Here is a 20,253-nt window from a genome sequence, read left to right on the forward strand (position 1 = left end):
TACGAACTTTGGGGTCTATTTTGAACAGTTTAACACGTTGGTCCCTTTGTTAATTTGCTTTTTAGTTTTAACTTTGAAGATTTTTTTTTAATTGCAAAAAATATTTTGATGTTTCAGTTGAACGGGGGTGCTAATAAATGAACACTGGTATAGATTAACATAATTAAACACATCTCTAAACATAGTCATTATCGTCACTTTAGAAACACTCATGTTTAAAGGCTAAATGTTAACCCAGCAAACACAAAACGTTTTGAACATCATTCGCAAAAGGTTAGAAAAGGTTGCCAGAAAACGTTTAAATGTCGGGTTATATACAGGGCATAGAGGGTATAAAATGCTTTCATAACATTTAAAAACATTCGTTGATAACCTACTGCAAATATTCTGACATAATGTTATTTAAGTGTTGACAAATATTTGGCAGCAAATTTTTGCAAAAAATATTTTACAATAACAGTTTGAAAACATTTTAAAATATATTTATAGTATGTTTTCATACAAAACGTTTTCTTAACCTTCATAGCATCCTCTTTTTATGACATTTTTGGGGCGCCCTCTACGGAGGGCGCACCTATATGCTTGACTTTGTGAAAAGCTTCTAATTTCACTCTTACTAGATTTACTCCGCAATTATTTTGCTAAAATTGTGCCCTTGCTCAGAAATAAAACCACAATATGCTTGGATTTTATTTTATTATTGTTTTCTGTTAAGCTCTGTTATGCACAGGATAAAATGGTGTGCGTATATTCTTTGTTTAAAAGACAAAATTAATTGATTTGTAAAAACACCAAATAAACCCGTGACCTTTGTATGGTCAGGTAGGGTTTAAACCAGTTTATCGCCTCCTAGAACCCGATAGACGGTGACATTTGACCATTCTAATTATGTATGTTTTGAACATGTTTGCACATGAACTAGTTGTTTACAGTGTGAAGAATCTACAACATGCTCATCTATCAGGGCACAGTTCTTTAACCCCAATACATTTGTGCATTCATTGAATGACCTTTGAAAATGTAAGTACAAAAACTCATACTCTGCAACTTAAGGTCAAATGTTGCACTATGATTGTTTAATTGAGGTTATTGATAATATGCCACTGGAATGAGGCCATTGTGGTCCATAGTGCCCTTTGCACACCTGATCCTTAAACCAAACAAAACAACCACTGACCAATCATGAAATCACTAATTGGTTTATGTGCTTGACCGCTAACTGATTGTGACCAAAAGATATTAGAACACAGCTCAGTATCTTTGTGGTGACTATCTCTGATAAAAAACATTAATCAACATTAACAATTCTGGTCAGCAGAGAAAGGAATAAATTCGGAAGACATGACTGTGTTGAAGGTCAGAAGTGTATTTGCAACCAGAGTTGCCAACCCCGCGATATGGTAGCCCAATTAGGCGATTTTTGACTCATGGTTCACCATTGTTCACCCGGGTAATGTACTGATTTAGGCGCACGTTATTTTGTTAGTGTTTACCCAAAATGCTGAATGAAATAATATTTATTGTAATATGCCTAACTGCTGGGAAGCTGGGAAGGGTTCCTAGCAAGGTAAAGTGAAAGAAACCCCAATGGCTATTTTGTCCGTTTAAAATAGAGTTCTATGGCCGACTTAAAGTCATAATTATGACGTAATTTTGTTGTTTATTAATTATTTTTTAGCAGAATTAATAACATAAAAATGGGCTGTGCCCGTTTCATGAAGAATAACGATCGATCTTACCCTTGATTTAACAGGCCTGTCAATTTCTTGGAATTGTTTGATATAAAAGGAGGGTATGATTTTTTTGTTTAAGTATTTCCTAGCCTCTCTTAGCCACAGGGTTGGCTACAAAAGACACAGAGTATACCTTAGGATAGACTGGCATGAGTGCGCCGACCCCAGGTTTTCAACATTTCAGGATTGTTTCTGGACGGAGGTCGGGTGAGAAACGAAATTACGTTTACATGACTTTGTCGAAATTCGTCGTGTGACAAGAATGAGTGTATATAGATGACTAGGGGGGGCTTACTTATTTGTGTCTTCTATACTATCCATCATATACCCTAGGCCCTGCATAACGAAATCAACAATATTCAATATCAAAGCAATATCCTCACTACAATAGGCCCCCAAAACAGAACTCCCGCCCCACATAATCGCAAATTGATTACTAAAGCTTCATTCCATGAAGCATTTCTCTCGATTTGATCATCTTCTACTCTTCCCTAAAAAATCATTATAATACCAAATCTAATCACCATGGAATTCACCATATCCCGTCCAGCTCACATTGGCGCCCCATTCCTTTTTAAAGGAATTTTTATTCAGTAGATATCTACGAAAAAAGCTTATTCCCAAAATTTCAGTTGATTCCGATTTTGCGTTTGCGAGTTATGCATGATTATGTGTATTACATTGCTCCATAGGCCACTGTTGTAATTTCGTTCTGGTATACCAGAACAAAATTCAAATTTGACGATATTTTTGCTAAACGAATTAATCTGCAAGAAGTATTTGGTACATGAACATTATGTAGCCAGAGGTTTCCAGTGGTATAAAAATCTCAACTTTTTTTGAGAAAAGTGGGGAGATGAGGCTGTGGATCACGAAATGCCCTTTTAATGTTCATGCATGTTTACAGCAACGACTACAGCAATACTGAAAAAAAAATAGCATTTCTCGTCACGTATACCATCAAATTATGGATTTTTTGTAAACTTTGCTTTTCTGATTTTGGTAACTATTTTACCTTTGTTTGTCCAATCCAACTAAATTGTACTCGTACATCCCCAGGTATGATTTTTCCCATCATATCACTGATGATATGCCATTTGAAAATGTATCCAAAGACAAACTAGACAAAATATCAAAATTGTTGCCTTATTATGATAGGCCCTATCACATGTTGATACCACATTTTGTTCAAAATGGCTGCCTATATTTGACCTCTACCAAGTGACCTATAACCTGACCTATAGCCTTAGAAGGGCACTTTCCTCTTTCCTCCCCACTGGCTACACTACTGCTTTCAACACCAAAATTGCTCTGCACCATGCACACCCTTTATCAGGGGCACCGATCTACTCCCCGGCACGCTTTAATTTCTTTCTGCAACCATAATGGGCATAATATATCACTAACCGCATAGTCCGAGGCAAGGTTCATTATTGTCAGGGTTAGGGTCTTAGGGTTATACATTGTATAGGGTCTTATGGTTATGGTTATGGTAAGGGTTAGGGTTAGGGTTATGGTTAGGGTTTAGGGTTAGGGTAAGGGTTAGGGTTAGGATTATATTCGTATTTATTAGTACTAATATACTAGTAATAGTATATTGTGTGTATGCACTTGCAAGAAGTATCATAAACAAACACCTTTCTGGCACAACGAATCATAGCACAGTCGTGTAGGCATTAGACTATAGGTACATAGATTGTGGGTTCAAACCCCAGGTCAACCATTGTAGAATTTTAATTCTATCGATTTCTTTTTATTTTATTAAGTAAGAGGAAATAATAATGGTAATAAACTCGTGTTATATCTATGCTCATAGGCCTATAATTACATGATGTCCTCATAGGCCTATAATTACATGATGTACTATGTGTTATCGCATTGCGGCCCATTAAGGTTGCAGAAAGAAATAACGCCCCCGGCACCCTGACCCAAAGTTACGCCACTGTCACAAATCAAACCTGAACATTTTCTTTCACATGAGAAACCAGAACTACACTGATATAAAGAGCGCTGGCTCTAAAAATGTTATGCCTTGTTATGTAAATCAGACAATTTCACGCTATGTGGCTTTTATGCTGGATCTTGGAGCTTGTTCCTTTGTTATGCTATACCTTCCCTATTTTCCAATGGCCTAGATTTCCTTTTGACTTTAGGGGGGGGTGAAAAAAATAGTGAATCCAGCACCTTTTGGCAACAGAATAAGTTCATAGTACAAAAGCGTGCAAAAAATTTTGCCATTTTGAAACTAAACTGATGAAATATGGTGCAAAGGTGTGAAATTCATGCGAAGTGTGCAAAAATGCATCAACACTTTTGGAGCTAAAATAGCCAAATATGAGGTTATTTTGGTCAGAAACCCACATATGCCTGAAGGTGTCAACATGGGGGGGTGATTGTATGAAGTATCCCCCTGGCAAAATATTGGGGGATTTATCCCCCCCCCCATCCCCCTGGATCTACACCTATGCTATTTTCTGTGTACAAGGTCCTTCCTATATACAGGTGAATGAACACGAAAAGAGTGTATCGCACGAGTATATGTGCAAAGTAATTAGAGAGCTTGCGAAATGACGTTACGTTAACTTTAACTTCTAGAGGATTATAGAGGATTATGTATTCAAACCCATCTTGGTTTTGAATACATAATCCTCTATAATCCTCTAGAAGTTAAAGTTAAAGTTAACGTAACGTCATTTCGCAAGCTCTCTAATATCACATTCTACACCTCGTATTCCACCTGAAAATAGGATTTGTACTAAATGTGATCTTGATGAACCCGAGGATGAATATCATTTTATTATGAAATGTAAAGCTTATGATACTCTAAGACAGGTTTTTCTGTCTGATATTAAGTCTATTTTGAATACCACAAGCTTAAATAACTATGATATTTTTATTGCTATGGGTGCTAAAGATAATGATATTTTACAAATTGTGTGTGCTTATATTAATGCAGCTTTTACTGTTCGTTCAGGTATTTCATGTTAATGTTTATACATGTACAAGGTAGTAATGTTCCTTGTTTTCATACTGTTCTTTGTATTTGTTTTCTGACTATACCAAGTTGTGTGGTAATTGTCAATAAAAGACCGCATAGGTCATTGAATCTGAATCTGTAATGTAATGAACTAAAGACTGCACAAAAAGAAACAGCTGTTATAAATATGCCTGTAGCTTCAGAACTAATAATTGTTTTCACAATATTGCAACATAGAAAGAAGGGCGATTTATTTAAGGGCATTATGATACCACATTCGTCCAATATTAACAACACAGCAGTGTTTTTAAAGAAAAATATCCGAATTAAAAAGTTGCAGCTACTTGTATTGATTTGAAGTCAGCGGGAAGATAATGGAGGGTTTTAGGTGTCACAATGCTGCCAAATAACCATTGATCGCTGTAACTGCAAGTAAATTCGGGTATTTTTCTTTAAAAGCACTATTGTGTTGTTAATATTGAACAATTATGGATATGACAAATGGGGTATCAAAATGCGCGCATATAAATCGCCCTTCTTTCTCTGTTGAAATAATGTGAAAACAATTATTAGTTCTGAAGCTATAGGCGTACTTATAACAGCTGCATTTTTTTATATTTTTTTTTTTATATTTCATCCGTATTGGGTTTTGTGCAGACTTTATACATAACCTATTCAGAAATAATGACAACTGCCATATTTTACAGTTTCTGTTACATAAATAACCTTTATTTAATTGTGAAAAAGAAAGATACTTGACACATTACAAATATATACATACATAGCTGTGAACAGCGTTCAAAATAATTGTAATCTGCTTGCACCCATTATGCTGGTTTCAAACTTTCCTACCGCTTGAAGTCATAGGAAATATGCCTAGCAAATGCCAGTGGCTACAAGTGGCAAGCCGATTTATCAATCACTCCACTGCTTTGCCCAAAGCGGTACTTTGCCCGCGGGAGCATTGCTGTTCTGGCATATGAGAAAAGGAGTATGATTTTTGGCCAATGAGAAAAGAGCGGCAACACTGTCTTTCAGAGTCATGCTGCTGCACAGCGGCGTGCTACGGTGACTCCCACTTGCAGGAAATGCAAGCAGCGGCATGAAAGTATGAAACCAGGGTAACCAAAACTAGTATCTGTCTATGTTAAGGAATTACAGGGTGACAATTCAGTACCTTAATTCTTTTGCCATCGGTATTGCGATAGTGTACAGCTGTGACTTGTGTGTATGTCACAGGTGGTACAAGATTACCTCATACTTGTTGACACAGCCAAATTTATTATAGCTCTTGCATATTCACGAGTTAATGGTGCCAATTAATTAGAGAATAAACAAAAGGAATTAATGGTTTTACTGTCCACCCCCAAATATTTTTCTTGCCCCCCCCCCACTGAGAGGCAAAACCCCACAAATTACGTACATTTCCGCAATTTTGCGCAAAAATGGTTGATTTTGCCCCCCTGAAATTCACTTTTCCCCCAAATGCCTCCCCCAAAAAAAATTCCTGGTGCTGCCAACGCACCCCTCACCCTCCGGGTTTGGGTATAGTATTTGTATAATACCCAACAAAAAAGAACCTACAAGACTATTACTACTAAGATTAAGATTGAACTAGTCTTGTATGACAAGAGACAAAAGGGCTTTTTCTTTTCACCCATAAGGCTAAGTTCACATAGGAGTATACTATTCGGGGATACGGTGCACATTTTGCAGGGCATGCGAATAGCTTAATATCGAACAAGGTAATTTCATAATACCGAGGGCACTGTTTGAAAAGGCCACAATATACCTGTGTATAGTATAGTGGGAACTCGCACATTCAATTACAATTGTGACACCTCATGTAAAGTTACAAGCATTTGATTAGATGAATGTTCAGTTTTAGAATTGGCAAACTGGCCTATACATGCGTGATTGAATAGCAGTTTACTCCTATGTGAACTCAGCCTAAAGAATAGTGTACTATTAAGTAGCAGAACACATCTGTGTATATATCATTGCTTATACAAAAATATATTTATTCTGTGTAGTGTAAATTTTGCAAAATTGGCAAACTTCTCACAATATTGAACTCTTTAATATAAAGACCTCTTGGAAATGGCAAGTATTTAACTTTAAGTAGTTTATAACTTTAAAAAGTTTAACAATTCAGCCTTAATTTAATTTATGTCAACTGATTGTGTTGTTTTTTTCAAAATCCACACATTTTCCTAAAAACTGATCAAACCTTTTTGAGTTGCTTCAAAATTATCAAAAGGGCTAATTCCAGTTGAAATCCATACACCCCTAAGAAAGAAATTGCCTTCAATATACTACACACAGGGGGTGAAGAAATCAGTCACCCATTCAGGTAATGCCATTTAAAATTCACACATATTATTGTGGAGGATTAAGGTCATGTCTTCCATAGGGGTGTATGGATTTCAACTGGAATAGCCCATTATATCCAGATTTTATCAAAATTTAAGTTTCATTAAACTTTTATAAGTTGGTTCTATAAAGAAAATTATCCTCTTTCAACATTGACACCTAATTCTAATTAACACCTTACTCTGATACTTAACCCCCTGAGCACTACCTGCCGACCTAACATTGCCTCTGATTGGTCAATTACATGATATCTTCACTTTAATCACCAATCAGAATGCAGCTTTGCAAATAATTCACCCCAATTTTTTGTGTGGTGAAATTATTCTAACAATGTTGCTGATTGGTTCAATTGATAATGAAAACTTCTTTTTGGCCAATCGGCAGGTAGTTCTCATGGGGTTAAACATAAATTTTTTCACAGATATGGCAGTGACGTTAGTGCGCATTTCATTGAGCATAGCTACAAAGCGCTTGTGTGCACTCAAAGTGCACAAGCTTAGATGCGTGTGCGTGAAACAGTTGCCTCAACACGACGTCCTGCCATATCAGGGTGTAAAAGGTATAGTATAAAATGACAAGAGGAAATACTAAATGTTAATTTGAGCCACTGTATGTGACACTTTTTACATGCATTAAAGCCATGATGTACAATTTCCGTCAAATTTTATTTTGTTATTCTTTACCCAAAATGCTGAAACAATATCAGTAATCGTCCATTTTAAACTGAAATAAAAATGTAAAATGAAATAAACACTGACTGTTTTGGCCATTTAACATTTTGACCAGAAAACATGGTATTATTTTTAAAGATATTGACTCAAAAAATTAATAAATAAAAAGTTAGCTAAGTGAATCAAATTAGAATTTAAGCCTCCCTTTTTTCAGCCTCATATCATTTAAACTAGTTATTATGATCCTCCTAGATCCTCTGCACTATGAACTTTTTGTATTAACATTATCATTGACAAAATAACTTAAGTACTGGATCTTTCTTGACTTGGCAACTTGGCAACATTCATGCATCTGATATGTCACGACTTCATCAGGCACCTAACCATAGTTGGGCTGGTCATATGATACATGTAGCAAGTTGGGCATCGGATGTCAAACTTCATCATGCAACTAACTCATAAGACTCCCATAACTGGGCGGGCCATATGATAAAGGTAGAAAGTTGCAAAAATACAAGTACAATTGGACTGACTGAGCCCATATTTATTGGTCGAGCTATGAGCTTAAAAATATTGGACAAGACACAATACATCTAAACTGCTGAAGTCTGCTGAGCGTGGCGCCTTCTACTATAATGCTCCCAGAATGTGGAATCGTTTACCAATCAATATCCGTGAATCTACATCACTTGCTGTTTTTAAGAAGGCTCTGAAGACACATTTGTATAATTCTTTTTAATTGTACGCTCTTCATGTAGCAGCACTTTATAAATGCTCAATATGTATGTTCGAGACATAGTTTCGTCCAATATCTTAAAACTCATAGCGAGCCCAATCAATGGGTATAAAACATCCAATTGATGTGGCTTGAATGCTGTGCGTGCTAGCCATAGGTTTTAACATAACAAGTCTTGAAATATTTTCTCAAAATATCACGAGTTATCTTAAGAACCACTGAAACAATACTGGGATTGTTATATTTAAAGAAAACTTGGAAATTGTCATCTGCAGTTAACATCCGTGTTGCTGTTTTATTTTACAATGGGCATCCTCTGATGAATTCTTCCTCCACCTTCTGGAAATACTCTTTGCGTGTATTTTCCGCGGGACGGTGCAGTCTCCGACATGCGACTTTACACTGGTTGTTCGCATTATTTGCTTCACACTCATTCTTGCAATCTCTCTCTGGCTGTCGCAGCTGATCAGCGTTAGGCCAATGAATGACTGTAAAACCACTGTCAACAAAATGTCGGTACCTAAATGGAAATAAAAACAAACCATGAATTAGGTCCAACAGTCCATCTCTGTTTCAAAGCTGTCATTTTTCAACACTTTTCCTCTGTCACTAATAGCCCCATATTTTGAAAAGGCTGTCTTTGTCTTACAGGCCTGTATTAATTTCATTTCATATAAAGGTTCCCCCCCCCCCCCCCAATTTTTAAAGCAACTTGTGTTTCTTTTCCACAAAATGTTAGTTTTCAATTTGAACGAGGTGAAACAAAGAAAATGTCTATTTAATTCCAGCGCCTATGTCACCAATGCATGTCACTCTGTCGATCGCAACTGATGTCAGTCTTTTGGTACGGTTATGAGCATCTCATATGCCATGTGTGTATAGTGTCATGAACATCGCGTTTGACTAATATTTTGATTGTTGATTAAAAGTCGCCGATAAGGTATGTTAGTTTATTAAAGGGGTGTGGTCTGATTGTTCATTTTTTTTGTTTTCAAATTTTGAGGAGTTGTATAGCTACAACATTTTTGCTATGAGAAGGAAAAATGTGTATAATGCGGCCCATACACAATCAATTTGATTGGTCAATATCGGGGACCCTAGATGCAGGTGTACAATATTATTGAGATCTAATACAGTTTGATTTTATTGATGGTTAGACAATAAAATCACTATTAATTTTCGTGTGTACAGTGCACAATGGCAGATTTTGTATCCACTCTTGTATCTAGGGTCTTTGTTATTGATCAATCATATTGATTACGTAAAGGCAGCATAACAATTCCCCATAGGATAGCACATACATCTGGATGTGGTTACCACAATTAATCATTTTTTATTCACATCATCTAAACGAAACGTATCTCAGGTTCAAATTTTACTAGGGTATTGAGAAAAATATAAGCTTTTTTCTGATACCAAAATCTCAATTTTGATGAAGAGAAATGGGGGACGATGCTGTTGATTGCTGGACATCTCTACAGTATATTACAATTGTGTAAAAATCAGAATTTTGAAAAACATTGAGGGCGTTCCTCTGTAGCAAATCTCCCACCTGGTAAGGCAAAAGAAACAAATTAATTCGATCATTTGATTGACTATCGATGCTTGGTTGATCCTTATTATTTATGAAATTAATTAATTTACTATTGTTAATTGTAATAAAATAGTAATTTGCGTCTGTACTGATATTGACCAATATAAATTTAGCATTAATTCTGATTAATTAGTTGATAGTTCATTAATAACAAGCATCAAAGCAGCATCGATGTCGATCTGAAGATCGAACAAATTTGTATCTGGTGCCTAATGTTGAGTGGAGTATACTTACTCAGTTATGTCACCATTGGCATTTTTAATAGGTATTCCACTCTTGCCTACAATTAAGTAGTCATTGCCGTCTTCAATCTTTGGGTGCTCACAGTTGACACTCTTCCAAAATTGACGTTGTTGACCCAATTGAACATGTTGATCCAATCCTGAAATGGTGAGGAAATACATACGACTGTTATTGGTTAATGAGGACAATACTATTATTTTTAATTGTTATTCTCTTACAAGAAAATATCTACGGTATGGTACAGCATTCTATGAAGCCAAAAGAATCGGTTTGTTAACTTTGGCAGAGGAATTTAGTTTGATAATCTCACTGAAAAGTAGGCTAATTTCTTTCTTACTTTTTTAATAACAGCGCTAGTGCATGCAGCCCATCTAGCCATGCCATATGTGAAGTATGCACATGTATTTAGAGAATAAACCATAGGAATTTTTGTTCTCCTTGCATAAGACTTCAGACTATATTCTGACATGAGCTCTTCAGTCTTTGACCCTGTATTTCACCACTCCCCAAACAAATTACGCATATTATACCTGTCTTAAGTGGCGTCACTCTCATAACATATGTTTCAAATGTATCCTTCAAATGCTTGGCTACAAAACTGGTCTTGTAAGCTGTAAAATAAATAACATTTTGGGAAATAATGAAATAGATGATGGATTTATACATTGATGGTGTCCCAAATGGTAAGTCCCAGAATATCACTAATAATAAAAATGAATTTGGGGATTTTAGTGCATGATGCCAAGTTGCCAACCCATAGGCCTCAGCAAACAGGATTCCCAGACCTTATGCAGGGGTTTGCAGCCTATTATATTGAATAAGCCACATTGCTTGAAAAAGCCACATTACTTGAAAGCGAGTTAGATACATGGACACCAATACACCATATCAAATTGTGTCATTGTCATTGTGACAACATTGTCGTTGTAAATCGTCATCAAGACATGATCATCATCATGATTTTCATTATCAATATTGATTTTAACATTATACATCAATGTCATCATCATCAGCAATGGCATGACAATTACCAACAGTATGTAGCATCATTAAAACCGGTATCACCAACATACATCATCATCATCATCATCTTGACCAGCATCATCATTGTTGTCATCAGCATTATGAGCACTAGGCATCCCTGCAGTCACGTCACCACCAGCACCTACATCACCTTCAGTATATATTACTCTTCAAGTTCAATCCTCATTTAGTGTTACTAGGTGAGAATCTTTTCAGTTTACCTATATATGCAAAAAAAATGGTTTACTTACCAAAATGCTGGACTGTTTGACAGGCCAAGTCTTTCAACTTAGGGACTTGTAATTGTAATTCAGGATCCATGTTTAGACAACTCGCTGATAGATGAAAAATTGAACACAAAAAAGAGGATGATAAATTATGAAATGCATGACCAAAAATATTTCAATGTGTTTTTAATTAATTTTAAATTGGTGCACTATAATATGTGGATAAGGTAGGCAACCCAAGATAACCCCTTTATTATCAAAGACAGAAATAAAAAGAATTTATCGCATCTGGCGTCATCTGTCAATCAAACTCGAGCATGGTTTGTTTACAAGTGTCGCGATGATGACTTGCAGAACGCAGCGGTATAACTGGGCGCCTTATTGTTAATTTTGCACCTCCAAACATGCAAACCATCTCAAAAGTTAGGTCTTTATAGTAGGAAACTTTCTTTCACGAAGGTCAACAATGCCTAGAAAAGTTGCTTTTTGCCTTGTAAAAGTACGTAATTTTTCACCATTTTCTGCTATTCCTTTTCTCTAATCGACACCAGATAAATTAACAGATAATATTAACCAATCAAGGATCGTAATCGACAGTGATGTCAGATGCGATAAATTCTTTTTATCTCTGTCTTTGATAATAGGCATTTTGCACTTGGCACCACTTCCTCCAGCAGTTTTTGAACACCACCAAAATTTTTGACCATGTGGCCCTAAAACCTCATAGTCAGTTTTCAGTTCTGAGTTTAGTTTGAGAGTGAGTTAGATCACCTCTGAATAAATTATCCTCTTTTTGCATCTGATTGTGTGACTGTATTAATTTTTTTTCATTTATAATCCACAATACCCTTGTGGAAGATGTTGGAAATATTTTCACATTATTCAGGTTGAAACCATCCCTATAACCAATGAAGTGCCCAGCATGTAAATGATGTCACCCTCTAAAGTAGGGCTGAACCAAAATGACTTTTGAACATTTTCAGGCAGAAAAAACATCTTGGTGGTCGCAGCTGTGCAGCGCCCTTTACCAATATCCAATATTGATTTAAAATATCGGCTAATATCCAATATGCTTATTCACCTCTTAAAAATCGTAAATACCAAATAATCATATGTGTATACAAAATTAATTTATTTAAATCTTGAATATATTATGAAGTGAACACAAATTTATATAACATTGCCTATTTTGGGGGCAAAATGTTTATTTGTTTCTAAAGTTTTTAATCAACAATGAATGATCCTAGCAAGGAGCTCTATTATCTTTTGCAAAATTCCTTCACAGTTTTAATTTTGGCGCAGTTTATGGTGTAAACATGAAGTCGGGCTCTGATTGGCTAGTTGAAACACGTCATCAACACATCAGCACCTCATTCGCCAATTAATCGTGTGATGCAGGCGTGAATTTACGCAATCGTATGAGGTGGGATAAAAACTGCAAAGGATCTTTGCAAAAGGCTGTATGTAAAAGACTCTCCAAATCCACAAAAAATCTGAACAAAAGTATATTTCGTACCAATATTTTACCGATGATGCATATATCGATCAGAATATCGGTTGAGCCTTACTCTACAGTCATTAAAAAAACAAAATCAGTTTCATCACTATTATCATAATGTGGTGATAAAAACAAGCAAGACCTCAAAGGCTATACACTTTAATGACTTTATTTGTATTCTAAGCAAACAAACAATTTACGCATACGCAACTATCACAATTATTTGCACATTTGTTTTTACCAAGTAAAGATGGTTGGACAATGGTCAGACTACAGTCATACCATCTTTTCCCAACGATACTAATTAGCATTGTTAGCGCCGAAGTTACTATGGTCGGACTACAGTTTAGTACACACAATCACCTGAGTGTCCACAATGCGTCATCCGATCATGCGATTGATTGCCAGCACCGTCAGGTCGCTCCTGCATCGTCGGTCTAATTTTAACCGATTTTCGCCGTTTTTACTGCATTTTAGTGTACATTATTTTTACTGTGGACTGTTTTATGTGCATGGAACGTCAAAATGTTTGTGTTGCCGAGATATCGTTCTTCATTTTTCCATATTTTGTGGACGATTTCTGTACTATATTTACTGGATGTTAGCGTTGAATGGGTACGTACACATAGAACACGTAGTAACTTTACTGGTTTGTTGATCAATACCACTGAATCGATCGACAATCATCATGAGAATAATACAAAGAGCAATATTGAGCGTATTAGTTACAGCCATGATTATTTGCTTTCATTTAGAACATCACCACCCGGTACTGAATTATACATTGATTGTGGTATGACTGAGAACCTATGCACGCATCTTGCTGATTTGAATATACTCAGCGATCATGCCCTTTTCATGAACGACCCAAACCACCCAGCCGTAAAGTTAAGAATAAACGCTGGAAGAAGAGAGGAAAGGGACGAAAAAGTCAGAAACAACAGATTTATTCAATCCCTGTTATTCAGAACGTGCGAGTCGAACCCAATATCACTGGCCAGACTGGTTTGAACTTGAACAACTTAGGGACCGTTCATTATTTATAGGGGAGGGGGGGCCGGGAGGATTTCAAAATTGAGTTCATAAAGTTACACAACCCCCTATTAGCAGCATCTAAAATTACATAACCCCCTATTGCTGCCAAAAAATACGTAACCCCCCCTCACATCGAGAAATACATTTTGCTGGTATACCATGGCCGGGTTCACCTTTTGATGGCCCCTGGGCATGGCAACATGATTGCCACCTCTGGCTCTTCGTATAGAAGACACCCCTCTCCCCACAATTGTAATCCAAGTTTTTTTCCAAGCTGTCCCCAGAAAATATGCTATTTCAATGCTAAAATTCAAAGAGAGATGTATCGAGTCACCGAGCCAGGGCAAAATTTCCAAATCGTCCCACTGATCTGCTACTAAAAGAACATTACCGGGACAAATGCGCTGGAAGCACGCGAAAAAAAAGCTAAAATGAACAAATTAAGGACAATATGTGCCCTAAAATCATTCCAAAGGATGATGCATATGGCTTTCACAACTTATAATTAATTTAGTCCCAGTATTTTGATCCAGTATACAAGTTTTATGCTTTTTCCAAGCATCAGAAGCTATCAGAGGAGCTGCCCTAGCACTCATATTTATGATTTACATTATAGAATGGATGGAATTATAACTCTCATTTTTGACATTCGTGTTCAAGTTCAAGATGAAAAAAACACCAGAATTTACAAGAGCACGTCTCGCAGATCTACTTACAGAATGGTTTTTCTGAGATAAATCTTGCCAAGCCTTTAACAATTTGGCATTTTGATACTAAAAAATGGGATTAATTTAGGGTCTAAAATAGACCAAAAGGAAGATGCAAATCATTAAGTTTTGTCACAATACATCTGTCGACTGAGCAGGGGAGGGGACTGACTTGCCACCCTGCCATATGGCTAATGTGCTGATGAACAGTGGCGTAGATTTCTTTTTGACATGAGGTGGTTGGAAAAATTTCTTGAAGTATTATGTGAATCCAGCACTTTTTGGTGAGAGAATAAGTTTATGACACAAATGCGTGCGAAAGCGCACAAAAATGTTGCCATATTGAAGCTAAACTCAAAATATGGTGTAGGAATAAATTAAGCCAAGCCTTTAAAATTGTTTTTTTGGCTAAAATGTCCAAATATGAGGTAAATATTGTAGTGAATCATAATCATAGTGAATAATTTAATATTAAATTTCACCTGACCCCCCCTATCAGGAAAAATAAAATCACATAACCCCCCCTGTTTGTTAAAGTGAAAATCACATAGCCCCCCCTACATTTTTCCCGGCCCCCCCTCCCCTGTAAATAATGAGCGGTCCCTTACGCGGTTTGCCCAAACACAATGAAAAACTTCTTAATCTTCGCTTATGGAATGCAAGATCTGCATGCAACAAAACTATTCAAGTTTTCGACAACATAGTAGACAATGATGCTGATGTATTTGTAATTACAGAAACATGGCTAGCTGAGAATGACCGTGACGGTGTTGTGATTGGGGAATTGCTCCCACAGGGGTATTCATTCATGAATTTCCCTAGGAAACTCGATCCGCATGGTGGCATTGGGATCATATACAAGTCTAATCTTAATATTCAAAAAGCTCCAACTGACATTGATACGCCATCTTTTGAACATGCATCTGTCATAATTAAGAAACTTGGCATTAGACTTATCCTAGTGTATCGCCCCCCTCCGTCAAAAGAAAATGGCCTTAAAGTGCCGCAATTTCTTGAGGAGTTCGATGCATTCATCAACGAAATTAGCATGGCCCCTGTAAAGACTTTACTATTAGGCGACTTTAACATCCATGTCGACCTCCCATCCAAACCTGATTCTGCTCGATTCCTAGAATCACTCGCTGAAAATGGTTTCCAACAGCATGTTCATCAGTCTACTCATAAGGACGGACACACTTTGGACCTGATCATATCTCGTAATGAAGAAAATCTTGTAACTAAGTGCCAAGTCTTGCCAACGCTAGGATCTGATCATGAACTTATTAACTGTGCAATAAATTGTGAGAAACCCCAACCTATGAAAGTTTCAAGTAATGTTAGAAATATAAAGGGGATTAATAGTGTTTCATTTGCTAATGACCTTGCATCAAGTTTGAGCGACCTGGACTTTGGTGAGGACTCTGCTGAGGAGATGCTTGGGAAGTTTGACTCTTCTATTCTAAGTGTGTTGAACACCCATGCACCTCCAGCGGCAGCGTGCGTTCGCATGATATCAAGCCCACGTCGCCCTGGTTTGATGAAACAATCAGAGATGCTAGACGTAAACGTAGACAATGTGAAAGAAAGTGGTTAAAAAGCAAGAACCAATGTGATCATGATGACTATGTTGAACAAACTAAGGTTACTAGTAAGCTCATACAACATGCCAAGGAAAACTATTATCAAGAACAACTTGAGAATTCAAGCAATAAGAACATGTTTGTGACTCTGAACAAACTCAGAGGATGTTTAAAGACATTCCCACAACCCAATGGGGTTTCTGACCTTGTATGTCTGGCTTTTGTACACATGTGGTATAGTTGACCATGCCTTGCATTGGGATTGTGTGCAAATATCTGGTGTTTTCATCCTATTATTTAACATTCAAAACATCGAGACTTAGGAATAAAATTAATGCAGTGGGACAATATGAATGTTTCCTGTAAGAAAATCAAATATCAGTCCTAAGTCTCAACTATTAGCTCGTTGGCTGCAGTTTTAAAATTACCATTTTGTGTGTGTGGCAATGGGGACTTTGCCTTTAAAATTAGGTTATATTGATCAAATTTCCCAATCATAGTGCATTGTAGGAATGCCTTTAAGCCTCCTCTGGAACAAACTCTTGAACAATGTTACTAAACAACTTCCTGACTTTGATAATTTGAATGAAATGTGCAATTCATTTGCCAGATTCTTTGTTGAAAAGGTTTCTAAAATCAGGCAGGATCTTGATAGTGTACCTAGTGCTCTTCCAGATTGCAAACCTTTAGAGTACTGTCAGAATCTTTTAAGCAAAAATGTTTCTTTGTCTTCATTTAACCAGGTCACTGTTGAAGAGGTGTGTAAAATCATATCATCTATGCCACCCAAATCATGTGCTTTAGATACCATTCCTCTGTGGTTGTTTAAAGAGAACGTTGAATTGTTGTGTAAACCGTTAACATCTATAATTAATGTGTCTTTAAGTACAGGTGTCTTTCCATCTAAGCTCCGTGAGGCGATTGTATCCCCCCTCTTGAAGAAGCCTTCCCTCGACAAAGAGGTTTTAAAGAATTTCCACCAGTGTCAAATATAAGCTATGTGTCTAAGTTAATGGAGAAGGTCGTGTGTAGCCAGATTAAAGACCATCTCAATTCCCCGTCCTCCTAGAACCATTCCAATCCGCGTACAGAGAACTGCATTGCACAGAAACTGCTCTCCTTCGTGTTAGAACTGATATACAGGGTGTCCCAAAAAAAAGAGGCCCCACATTGTGCCCGCTTTTTCTCCTATTTCTGAAAAGTTGATCAAATATATTTTGGTATGTAAAGAAACCTTAAATCGTTAGCTTTAATAAACCAAAACAATTCTTTCAATCGGCTCACAATTTTTGAAGATATGCCCTCTTTAAGAAATGTACCCGTTTTTCACTCTGTCCACGGATGAGGTTTGGCTACATCAAAGATTTAAACGAAACACACTTTTAATGACATGGATAGATAATAGCATTAGGCTTGGGAAAGCATTCACTATAAGCGAGGATCACCAGCTAGCTTCAAACATCTTCAGCAACCCCGTATTTCTGCTGCATTACATGAAGTATCCGCGTACAAGGATGGTGCATACGCAATTAATGCAATGAGAACTAGGGCTGAAACCTGTATTCGTCATGGAGGCGACCAGGTAGAAGGCAGAGCAGCACAGTAAACTCACTTCAAAAGAACCAAAGACAAACTAAACAGCCCTTTTCAGGGCTACCTTTTAAAAAAAAAGAGAAATGACTTATGTTGTCAATAAAAAGAAAGCAAGAAACGAGAAAAACATAAGTAATTGCAAGTATAGCAAAAGAAGTCCCATCCCACATCAATTTCGCCCAAATTAATGACACTTAACAAATTCCATAACCCATAAGCCCACCTGTAAAGCCCATTCCCTAAAATAAAGTTGTTATTTTTTAAAGTTATCATCGAGGAATGTTTTATATTCATGCATGGTATATGCACTTTTCAATCTTTGAAGTAGCTAAACCTCCTCCATGGACAGAGTGAAAAACGGATACATTTCTTTAAAAGGACATATCTTCGAAAGTTATGAGCCGATTGAAATAATTGTTTTAGTTTATTAAAGCTAACGATTTAAGGTTTCTTTATATACCAAAATATATTTGATCAACTTTTCAGAAATAGGAGAAAAAGAGGGTGCAATGTGGGGCCTCTTTTTTGGGACACCCTGTACTAAGATCTATGGACGAAAATAATGCTGTTGCGGTTGTATTACTCGATTTATCCGCCGCATTCGATCACGGTGAACCATGCCATCCTATTGAATCGGCTTAAGCACACCTATGGAATATGTGGCACAGCCTTGGCATGGATATCATCTTATCTTCAAAATCGTTCTTTTCGGCGTATCCGTCGGAGATGCTTCATCTAGCAATCACGCTCTCCATTATGGGATTCCACAGGGCTCTGTGGTTGGCCCGCTCTTCTTCGTTTTGTATACATGTTGTCTTGGTGCTATCATTCAGAAGTACAAGATCAAGTACCATATGTATGCCGATGGTGTGCAGCTTTATTTACCTTTTAATGCTAAATCCGAAAGTGATATCAAATTTGCCATTGACAAACTCTCTTCTTGTATTAATGAAATCAGTGATTGGATGACTAGAAATAAGCTCAAACTTAACAGTGAAAAAACCGAGTTCTTTATAGCATCGTCTAACTATAACATCAAATATATCAAGGACATCTGCATTAATATTGGTGGCAGCACTATATTGCAATCTCTTGTTATCAAAAACCTTGGTGTTGTCTTTGATCAGGCGATGTCAATGACAGGACATGTGAAACACACGGCGAAGTCCATCAATTTCCACCTCCGTAACATCTACAGGATCCGTCGGTACATCACTGTTGATAGCTGCCACAAACTTGTCCGCTCACTGATTTTATCCAGACTTGACTATTCAAATGATATGATGTATGGCATCACATCCAAAAATCTGAAGAAACTTCAATCTCTGCAAAATAGGGCGGCGCGGATTGTGTTTAGATTGGATAGGAGACATTCATCAGCTCCATTGCTCAGAGAACTCCATTAGCTGCCTCTTGAATCCCGGATAGTTTTCAAACTCATGCTGCTGGATTGAATAAGTTCATCAGGTTTGTAGATTAAATAAACAAGACATTTTTGAGTGACAAAACCAAGTGAAAATTAACTCACTACAATATTTCGTCCTTCACGTCGGAGGACTTCATCAGGTATGACTGATATGGTCATCTGATCCACTTTCCGGGAGATGGGTTTCGGTTGGGCTTAGACTCTTTCGCAGTCTTCAAAAGCGGATCATATACGTGGCTAAGGAAATATGTGCCCTCCTCTCTGTTTAAGGTCTTGCTCCCCCTTCTTCTAATCTCCATGGCTTCTCCATGGCTTCTCGAACGCATGTTTGGAACCAGGATGTCAGAACACAAAGCTGAAGTCAATAAGGCCACTAACAAAAAGTACACTCGATCTGAACGCAAGTTATCAGAAAAAGAACAGACCAAATCAGCAATTTCTGATCATGTTGCCCGGGCCAACCACGTTATCAATTGGGATGATTCAAAGATCCTTGGGCGGGAGCACAACAAGAAGTCTAGAGAAGTTCGAAAAGCCATGGAGATTAGAAGAAGGGGGAGCAAGACCTTAAACAGAGAGGAGGTTACATATTTCCTTAGCCACGTATATGATCCGCTTTTGAAGACTGCGAAAGAGTCTAAGCCCAACCGGAAACCCATCTCCCGGGAAAGTGGATCAGATGACCATATCAGTCATACCTGATGAAGTCCTCCAACGTGAAGGACGAAATATTGTAGTGAGTTAATTTTCACTTGGTTTTGTCACTCAAAAATGTCTTGTTTATTCATGCTGCTGGCTTATAAAGGTATCTATGGACTACTGCCGTCTTATCTCACC

The 20,253-nt window shown here is 37.1% G+C and overlaps 1 protein-coding gene across 1 annotated transcript in view; it reads right to left on the reverse strand.

Annotated features, from left to right (window-relative positions):
- Nucleotides 1–6,705: 6,705 nt before the first annotated feature.
- The window catches only part of LOC140168051 (complement C3-like), a 45,044-nt gene continuing 31,496 nt past the window's right edge, over nt 6,706–20,253 (reverse strand). The window contains exons 20-23 of the mRNA XM_072191356.1: nt 11,602–11,685; nt 10,858–10,938; nt 10,319–10,466; nt 6,706–9,010 (exon numbers count right to left, since the gene is read on the reverse strand). Coding sequence (XP_072047457.1) covers nt 8,791–9,010; nt 10,319–10,466; nt 10,858–10,938; nt 11,602–11,685 — 533 coding nt within the window. The 3' untranslated portion in view covers nt 6,706–8,790. The remainder of the gene's footprint in view (nt 9,011–10,318; nt 10,467–10,857; nt 10,939–11,601; nt 11,686–20,253) is intronic.

This window comes from Amphiura filiformis, chromosome 13 (assembly GCF_039555335.1).
Source record: "Amphiura filiformis chromosome 13, Afil_fr2py, whole genome shotgun sequence".
In the NCBI taxonomy this organism is placed as follows: Eukaryota; Metazoa; Echinodermata; class Ophiuroidea; order Amphilepidida; family Amphiuridae; genus Amphiura; species Amphiura filiformis.